Source organism: Myotis nattereri, assembly GCF_964212035.1.
Source record: "Myotis nattereri genome assembly, chromosome: 16".
NCBI classification, from domain to species: Eukaryota; Metazoa; Chordata; class Mammalia; order Chiroptera; family Vespertilionidae; genus Myotis; species Myotis nattereri.
In genome coordinates this window covers 37,931,611-37,940,246 of record NC_138091.1, presented here as the reverse complement: position 1 = coordinate 37,940,246, position 8,636 = coordinate 37,931,611, and the positions used below count along the sequence as shown (strand labels likewise).

Here is an 8,636-nt window from a genome sequence, read left to right as displayed (position 1 = left end):
CCTTCTCAACTGTCGCCTCCTGTCTGTCCGCCTCCCAAAGACACCTGGAGCGATGGACAACACTCAGTGCCGGGGAGTCCCTGAGGCCGAGTGGAGGGTTTTCTCTAAGCCGCCTCCTCCTAAGTCCACCCCCTTCAGCAGCTCCCAGCAAAACCTCCCACCAAGTGAGTGAGGGAAGGAGGCCTCACACCAGGGCCTGGACCAAATCTCCTCCCAAGGGGCTGCCGCACTTGGCCTGCTCTTGCTCAAGAACCTCCGTGGCTCCCTTACGCCACAGGGTCACGTCTCCATCGACCTCTAACATGGCTGCCTGCACTCCACCCAGCAGCTGTGCTCTGGGCCCTCCCAGCGCCTGGCCTGGACCCCGTGGCTGTTCCCCTTCACCCCACTCCTTCCTTCCTTCCTTCCTTCCTTCCTTCCTTCCTTCCTTCCTGCCTTCCTTCCTGCCTTCCTGCCTTCCTGCCTGCCTTCCTTTCTTTTTTAAAAATATATTTTTATTGATTTCAGAGAGGAAGGGAGAGGGAGAGAGAGACAACATCAGTGATGAGAGAGAATCACTGATTGGCTGCCTCCTGCACGCTCCGTACTGGGGATCAAGCCCGCAACCGGGGCATGTGCCCTTGATCAGAATCGAACCCGGGACCCTTCAGTCCGCAGGCTGACGCTCTATCCACTGAGTCAAACCGGCTAGGGCTCCACACCATCCTTTCTTGGTGCTCCTGTTCCCTAAGGGCGCAGGCTGGTCCAGGGCAGAGGGGTCACTCTCAAGTTCATCTACAGGCCCCATGTGTACTCAGCGAAGTGCCTGGGAATCCAGGCTTCAGGGGGGAGCTGCAGGGCCCCGTGGGGTGGAGACGCAGGAAAGCTGTCCTGGAGAGACTCAGAGGTCCCGGCCTCCCAGGGATCCCACTATAGACCTGAGCTGTGGTGTCAAGCTGGGATGGCTCTTGAGCCTTAGCAGCACAGCTGACGAGAGAGCCCGCCCTTCCGCAGGGTCCCCAGGGAGCTGGTGCCTCCCCAGGGTCCCGATTTGCATGGCAGGAAGGGGCCTGGTGGGGAAGAGGCGGGGAGGGGACAGGCTACAGCCCAGGCAGTTACACGTTTTCCCTCCAGGAGCCTTCGTCGTCATTGCGGGCTTGGGATCAGAGACCGAGGGGTGGCCATGGCCAGGCTGGCGCTGTCTCCTGTGCCCAGCAACGGGCTGGTGGTGCTGCTGATGCTTCTGTCAGGTACAGCCCCTCCAGCAGGCCTGTTGCTTTCACTCTCTGCCACTCTCTTTCCACCGGGTCTGTCTGCTCTCTCCACCCTCCTCCTGTTTCACACTTTCTGCCTCGGTCTCCCTCTGCTGCCCTGGGGCCTGAGTGTGTGGGAATCAGCTCAGGGGTCTGCGATGAACTCAGGGGTCTGCGCCCCACCCAGCCCGCTCCAGTCTGCATTATCCGGCTGCGCTAGGCCTGCGGGGTTGGTGGTTCTAACCACACAAGAGCCAGGCCAGGGAGGAAGAGCGGAGAGGAGTGTGGTTCGCCCCCTGAGGCAGGGAGAGGCTGCCCCCAGCCAGACCCTGGGGCATACCTATTCCAGAGGTGACCTCCCTGGAGGACGGAGGAGCTCTGTCATTTTGACTTCCCTCCTGTCTCATCCAGGTGCCTGCTCAAAGCAGAGGGGGGCTGGGAGGCAGACCTTCTGGGGACCCCACCTCGCTCTGTCCACCCCACTCCTGTCTTCAGAGCAGGGGTGGGAAGGGCTGAGGGGTCTTGACGCTGCTGTCCGGGGAGGAGGAAGTGCGTCTGAGAATTCAGAGGGTGGAGGGCGTTCAGGGGTGGGGCGGCCAGCTCCAAGGAGAGGTCCTGACCTGGCCCTGCCCACTTCCTCCCAACCAGCAGGTGAGACTGTGTTCGCGGAAGCAACGGACCAGCAACGGATTTCCCAAGGTCAGCAACGTCCCCTGGCCCTTCTGAGGGCGAGGATGCCTGTGTCCAGTGCCACTCACTCCTGATGCCTGACCCTGTGCCCTTGACCCCTTGGGCCTCCCCACCCAGAACTCCCATCCCGAAGCCTGGCTCTGAGGCCTCCTTGCCACCCCACACCCCCACCCCCTGCCAGTTGTCATCTTCACTAGACACAGTGTCCCAGGCCCAGTGCCTGGGGGACTGGACTAGACAAGCTGGGGTCAGATTCTCCCCCAGCAGGAGCTCCTAACCTCAGGGGCTCTGACAGGATGCAGGGGCTCAGGGATTCCTTGGGGGCCTCTCGCTGGGACCCGTGAGGCAGTGGGTGGGGAGAGCATGCCAAGCTGAGAAAGAAGGTTTGGGAATAGAAAGTGGAGCAGGTCCATGCAGCGGGATAGAGGAGGGTAATGGATGAAAGAGGGGCAGGGGATCAATGTGGGGGCCTCAGTTGCCAGGCTAAGGGTTTGTGGAACGTCCCTGAGGATTTCAGACTGGTGCCGGGCGGCCCAGGCCAGGCCAGGGAGGCGTGGGTGTACAGGCCAGGTGGGAGGCTGGGGGTGGGGGGTGAGGCCAGGTTCAGGCTGCTGTAATGGCCATGGAAAGGAATCGAAGGTTCCAGGGCCCTTCTAAAGGAACATCAAGCCCTAGCCGGTTTGGCTTGGTAGATAGAGCGTCGGTCCGCGGACTGAAGGGCCTCGGGTTCGATTCTAGTCAAGGGCTGGTACCTCGGTGGCAGGCTCAATCCCCGGCCCCAGTCAGGGCACCACACGCATGGGAGGCAACCAGTCGATGTGTCTCTCTGACATCAATGTTTCTCTCTCTGTCTCTCCCCCTCCCTTCCACTCTCTCTAAAAATTAATGGAAAAATATAAAATATTCTGGAGTGAGGATAAATAAATAATAAAGGAACATCAAATGTCAGAAGGGGCGGGCCCAGTGGTTGGGCCTGTGGCCTCTCACGTGGCTCTGCTCCCCCACACCAATGCCTCCTGATTGTCCCACACCCTGGGAAGCGAGGACAGACCTGGGGGGCTGGGCCAGGGTATGTGCCACCCACGGGGGGAAGGAGGGGGCATGACAGGGCTGACAGCCAGAAAGATGCTGGGCAAGGTGGGATTTTGATCCTGGCCTTGTCGCCCACAGGAAGCACTTGTGGGATCGGGCAGTACCCACGTTTCATGGCTAAGAAGCGGGGCTCCGTGGTGAGAATAATTTGCCATTTGGAGGTCACGGGCCCCGTGAGCTGGCTCTGGAAACAGGATATGGACTCGGAGCCCAAGGAACTGCCCGTGAAACCGGGACGCATCCAGCAGACCCAGACCAACTCCAACGCCACCCTCATCATTCAGGACGCCCAGTTCCAGGACAACGGCATCTACTTCTGTCAGCACAGATGTCCGGACAAGTCCCTTCAGATGGGCTGCGGCAGTGAACTCCGCGTCATGGGTGGGTGCGGGGCCTGCCCTCCAGCAGGGAGGGGAGTGGGAGTGGGCGGGGCCACAGGTGTTCGTCCACAGCCCACCCCACCCAGCCTGCCACCAGTGAGGGCCACACTGTGGAGGAGGCCGTGGCTCTGGAGCACCCAGGACAGCTGTGGAGAAGAGGTCTCGAGGGGTGCAGGCCCAAGTGTGGCCCCAACTTCACTGTCCCCGCCCCACCTCCCCCCAGGGTTCAGCACCTTGGCTCAGCTGAAGCGGCGGAACACACTGAAAGATGGCATCATCATGATCCAGACCCTGCTCATCATCCTCTTCATCACGGTGCCCATCTTCCTACTGCTGGACAAGGTGACCTTGGGGGGCGGGGAGGCCACCATGGGGCAGGCCAGACATGGACAGGGTCTCCATCTCCCCAGCCCCAGAGTCTGCCCATTGACTGACCTGTTCCTTCACTCCTTCACTCCTTCAGTTGTTCTTGCAGAGAGTACCTCACCTCCTGTCCCCTCACCCCTCACCCCTGGCCCCAGGCCAATCTCCCTGGCCTTCCCCATCCTGGCCCAGCAGTGGATGGGGGAGGAGTGAGCCAACACTCTGCTCTCCATCTCTTGCCCCACCAGGATGACAGTAAGGCTGGGATGGAGGAAGACCACACCTATGAGGTAAGGAGCAGGGGGACCCCTAGCTCTGAGGGTGCGGGGTGGTCAGCAGCAGCACCTGTTGGTGTGGTTGGGGAGTGGCCAGGGCCTGAGCTCCATTCCACATCTCCAGGGCCTGAACATTGACCAGACGGCCACCTACGAGGACATAGTGACTCTGCGGACAGGGGAGGTGAAGTGGTCGGTGGGTGAGCACCCAGGCCAGGAGTGAGGCCGGCCCTCCCCATGCCCCTGGGCACAGCCTGCTGGGCCTCATTGACTGCTTCAGAGCCGCCTGGCTCCCAGTCCATCCCTTTTCCCTTGGATCCCCTGTTGGCCTCCAAAGCTGGCCCACCAGATCTGCCTGCCCCTCCGGCCCCTGGCCCCCAGCTCTTGCCAAGGGGACTGGAGTGGAAGGGCCATAGGTCAGTGATTTGCAGCCGGGAGTTGTCTGGTGACAGACTGGGCCCAGCTTTCTCGGGGTGCTATGCGGGGATCTATCCCGCATTCAGGACAAGGAAGGCATGGACTGGTCTGGAACCTGCAAATGGACTCAGAGCAGAGAGCTTCCTAGGAAGCCTGGCCAGGAATAAGCCACCGAGAGCTTCATCCCTCTCCCACTCTCTGCCACTCTCTCCCGCCCCACGGGCTCCTAGCCTTGAGCCCGCTCTCCCATGGAATAAACGATGTGTCTTAAGAAACCACACCCAAGCTTGTGACATCTCTGAGTATGGGGTGAATGCGAGTATCTGTTTGAGCACAAATGTTTGGCACCTGTGGGCTTGTGGGGCGTGGGAGGGGACCATTGCCATGGGGCTGAGGGACCTCTCCTGGGCTCACTTGCTGCTTCTCTCTGAAGGCCAGTTGGGACATGGCCTACTCCAGTCCCCTGTTCTGACCCCGGCTGGGCCCAGAGAAGCCGGGGAAAGGCTGATTGGACTGACCCTTCTCCTTAAGTTCCCTGTAGCCAACAAGCAGTACTTGAGTCCTGCTCTGCAGGGCAGGGATCTCAGCCCTGAAGGAGCTTTTCCTCCCCTCCCCATCCCAATCCTACTGTCCTTCAAAGCCCTCCACCTACGGGAAGCCCTCCCAAAGTGCCCCAGTCCCTGCCCACTCCCTGCTCTGCCCCAGCCTCTGCCGCTCTGGCTTAGCCACAGCCTGTGCTGCCCACATGGGCTTTGTTTTCCAGTTAAACTAGAAGCTGCCTGAGGGCAGGGGTTCCCCTGCCTCTACCCCCACCCCACCGCCACCCCGCTGGCCCCCACTGAGCCTGGACATTTATTTTTTTTATTGTTTGACCCAGAGCCATGTAAGAGAGACTCCTCAAGAGGGAGGCTTTGTGGTGGCAAATTTTGCGGGGGCCTTGGTCAGGTGACCCCTTCATTTTCCAATCATCACATCAGAAACCCCGTAGGGTGACAAGGTCCCCACAACATGGCCCCTAGGGTCCTACCAATTAGGGCCCCAAGCTGCCAGCTGCTGGAGTGAGTGGGAGCAGCTCACAGCTGGGAGCTCGAGTGCAATTAACCAAGTAATGTCAGTGTGCAAAGCCAGGCTGCACACCACTTCCTGTTGCCCTTGGGGAGACCCTAAAACACTTCTTGGCCATTCGTGCTCTGGATTCAGGCAGGAGCAATCCCTGCCCTCAGGAACAGCATGTGGCGTGGGCAAGCGGGAGGACCAGTGAGAGCAGCTTCCCCCTGGAACTCGGGGGGGGGGGGGGGGCAGGCGGCTAAGGCACCCAGCCCTGGGGCTTCCAGTCCACCCTCCATCGCTCAGCGATGCCCACTTGGAGGCAGCCTGGGCCGGCCGGCTCCCTCCCTGGTGTCTGGGCTGCCACAGGGAACTGGCTTGTTTTGGTATCTGCCTCCACTGAGCTGGAGCCCTTCCTCTCTGGCTGCTTTGCATAGTGGCACTAATTCTGTCCTCCTACCTCCACCAGGGACCCGGAGCAGCCAGCCGGGCTGGGGGTGGGGGAGTCTTCACTTCTCCCCCCCAGCAGGGTCTCCCCCTGCTTGGGGCCGACCTGAGTTAAGGGAGGCCTTGGCTTTACCGAAAAGCAACTTAAGTCCTTTGAATATCTGAGTTTCCCTAACGCTTTGAAGTGTTGTCGGCAGTGACCTTGGGGGGCGGGGCCTGCCTCCTCCACCAGACACGCCCCCCTCAAGGGCATTTGCCTTCCCGGTTATGATAGAGAAGCCCTCCCTGGTCTGTTTTTCTGTGTTAAGGTGTCGTCACGTCTGACTTAGGCAGCGGAAACGAAGGTGGGAATCTTTGCTGAGGGCAGGGAACTGAGCCAGGTGCTGTGTGCCTTTTAAACTATCTTACAGTAAAAGTGGCTTTGTTTTCTTTCGGGTGCAGTCTGTAGCACGCATGCAGGTTTGTCTAACCACCACCACCACCAAGATCCAGAACATGAACCAAAATCTTTTACTGGGACACCCCCCCCCCCAAATATTGACAAATTGAGCACTGCGTAATGCCAATATAATTTTATTGGGCATCTCCATGCCCATTTACATGATCTGGCTCAGCCTTCCCTGGGAGGGCTGCCTTCGTTGCCAGTTCTCCATCGCTCACCAGACCCAAAGCCCCGAAGGCCCCGCTCCTCCCTAACAGGCCAGAGGGCCCACCTGGCGTCCTCCAGGAGTCCAGCCTTGGCTGGGCTGCTGCTTGGCCCTCCCCCTCCCCAGAATGCAGCCCTGAGGGTGGGCACATGCCCCACTGCCCACTGGGGGAATCCAGCCCAGTCCCTGGGGCCCTGGGGCAAGGGCAGGCTGCTTCCTCCTCTGCTAGCTTGGCTTCCGGCCCTCTAGCTGCAGGTGCTGCGAGGCCTGGGCCCCTCTGACCGAGGGTTTGGGTGTTTTTCCAGCAGATTGGAGGTGAGAGAAAAACAAAACAAAACGCGAAAAGCTGCCCCTGTTCGGGTGTCCCTGGCAAGTAGGGTCGGTCCCAGGGCAGGTGTCGAGCCCGGCGGGGTCCTCTGTTTAGGGCCTCAGAGACCATCTCAGCACACAGGGCGTGGGACGCCGGATCCTGCCCGCGGGCTCGGCTCTCCTTAGATGACCTCAGTAGCTGGTTCAGGCTCATGACAATGACCTTCCCGAGTCGGTCCCCGCTGTCCCCGCTGCACCTGGTGTTGGCCCCTAGGGACCTGCCGGGGACTCAGCTGCAAACAAACACAACAACCAGCACCACAAACCTTCCACTTGGAACCCCTCAGCCGGCTGCCGTCGCCAACCCAGAAGGCTCTCCCGGGAAATGCAACCAGCATTCAATCCCCAGTTCAGAGTGGTTTGTGAAAACACATTTCGATGGATCCTAATGCAAATTTCCAAGGAAGAAAAAGAAAGAGAGACACTTTTCTCTGGGCCCTAACACCCCTTCCTCACATGGCACGAGTGGGAGGGACGGGCCCCGTGCTAGGTCTCGCTTAGGGCTCACGCTCTGAACGTTGTGAGTCCGTGTGGAACATGCGTGTGCACTGGGATCAGCATCTGCACGCCCGCCTTGAGTCTGGTTTTCTTCAATTAAACGTTTTCGTGGGAGTATTGCCGTACATTGCGAGATCCTGCACTTGTTTTTGGGTTTGTTTGTTTTTTACTTGTTCATTTAAATCACTGTGCTATGTGAAGGACATTGAGGCAGAGTGTGGCCGCCTTGTCATTCCTGGCTGGGTGGGTAGTTCAGCTCTTTCCATGGCACCATCCTTCTAACCATTCAATCCATGGGGCGGATGCTTGCTGAGTTCCTGAGCCTGGGACCGTGCCAGCTGCAGTTCCCCCCACACCCTCAGGCTGTCCTCTCAGCCCTGTGTCTTGGCTCTTTCCTTCATGGCAGTTTTCCCTATGTGAAATGTCTGTATAGATTTTTACCATTACGTATTTATTTGTTTGCTCTTGTCTCTCTTCCCATAGCGTAGACTGTACACTCCAGCAGAGAAAGGATCGTGTCTTTTGTTATCTAGGTATGCCTGCATGTCCATCGGCCTGGTACAGTGCCTGGCATATGGAAGAGCAACAACTGCTTGTTGAATCTGTTTGTACATGAATAAGAGAATGAATGAATGAATGAATGAATGAATGAATGGCATGAATTCACCTCAAAGTGCCTACAGTCCCATAAGGGGAATAAGATGTCCACACTTAGCCACAAAATAAGGTAAAAGGAGGCAGAAGTTATTTCCAGCTGAGATCGCCGATCAGGAAAGCACCCCAGGCTTCCCACAGCTGCTGGACACACCTTGGTTCTTATTACTTCTTTCCCTATCAGCCGGTCTCCCTGGAGAATAATCCATCCAGTGGAAATTACTCAGTAGGCCCAGTGAGGCAGCTTGCTGTGCACTTCCAGGTTGCTCAGAGATCCGCACCCAGCTGTAAACAACACCCTCCATGACCCGTCCTCCATGCTCGAGCCCTCTGGCTCGCCCCAGGGCCCGCTGAGATAAGGGAAGTGAAAACTCCATGCACACTGAAACGTGCAATGCACATGTGAGGGGTGATGCGGCGTGGTTCATTCAAGCACGCTCCATCGGGTTGTTTTTCTGTCACTTTTCTTAGTGCCTATGGACCTCATGCTGGGCTACAGGTCCTTGCGTTCATTTGCCCCCACCT

General features: G+C 58.7%; 1 protein-coding gene across 5 annotated transcripts; it reads left to right on the top strand.

The window, feature by feature from the left end:
* The first annotated feature begins 1,066 nt into the window (after positions 1-1,066).
* Positions 1,067-4,728, top strand: CD79B (CD79b molecule). 5 transcript variants are annotated; one of them, XM_081109997.1, is made up of 6 exons: positions 1,067-1,229; positions 1,881-1,931; positions 3,093-3,395; positions 3,618-3,736; positions 4,006-4,047; positions 4,157-4,728. In XM_081109997.1, exons 1-6 carry the CDS (start codon positions 1,163-1,165, stop codon positions 4,253-4,255), a joined length of 681 nt encoding a protein of 226 aa, XP_080966123.1. In that variant the 5' UTR covers positions 1,067-1,162; the 3' UTR covers positions 4,256-4,728. The 5 variants fall into 5 exon arrangements, with proteins under 5 accessions (XP_080966123.1, XP_080966124.1, XP_080966120.1 ...); XM_081109998.1 differs by having other exon boundaries at positions 1,072-1,229; positions 1,884-1,931; XM_081109996.1 differs by having other exon boundaries at positions 1,131-1,229; positions 1,884-1,931; positions 3,858-4,047.
* The last annotated feature ends 3,908 nt before the right edge of the window (positions 4,729-8,636 follow it).

Excerpts from the sequence above, each read along its gene's own strand:
- CD79B (XM_081109994.1), top strand. The coding sequence starts at position 1,163 with ATGGCCAGGCTGGCGCTGTCTCCTGTGCCCAGCAACGGGCTGGTGGTG. Across the intron at positions 1,230-1,880 it reads GCTGCTGATGCTTCTGTCAG|CAGGTGAGACTGTGTTCGCG; the intron begins GTACAGCCCCTC and ends CCTCCCAACCAG. Across the intron at positions 4,048-4,156 it reads AGGAAGACCACACCTATGAG|GGCCTGAACATTGACCAGAC; the intron begins GTAAGGAGCAGG and ends CCACATCTCCAG.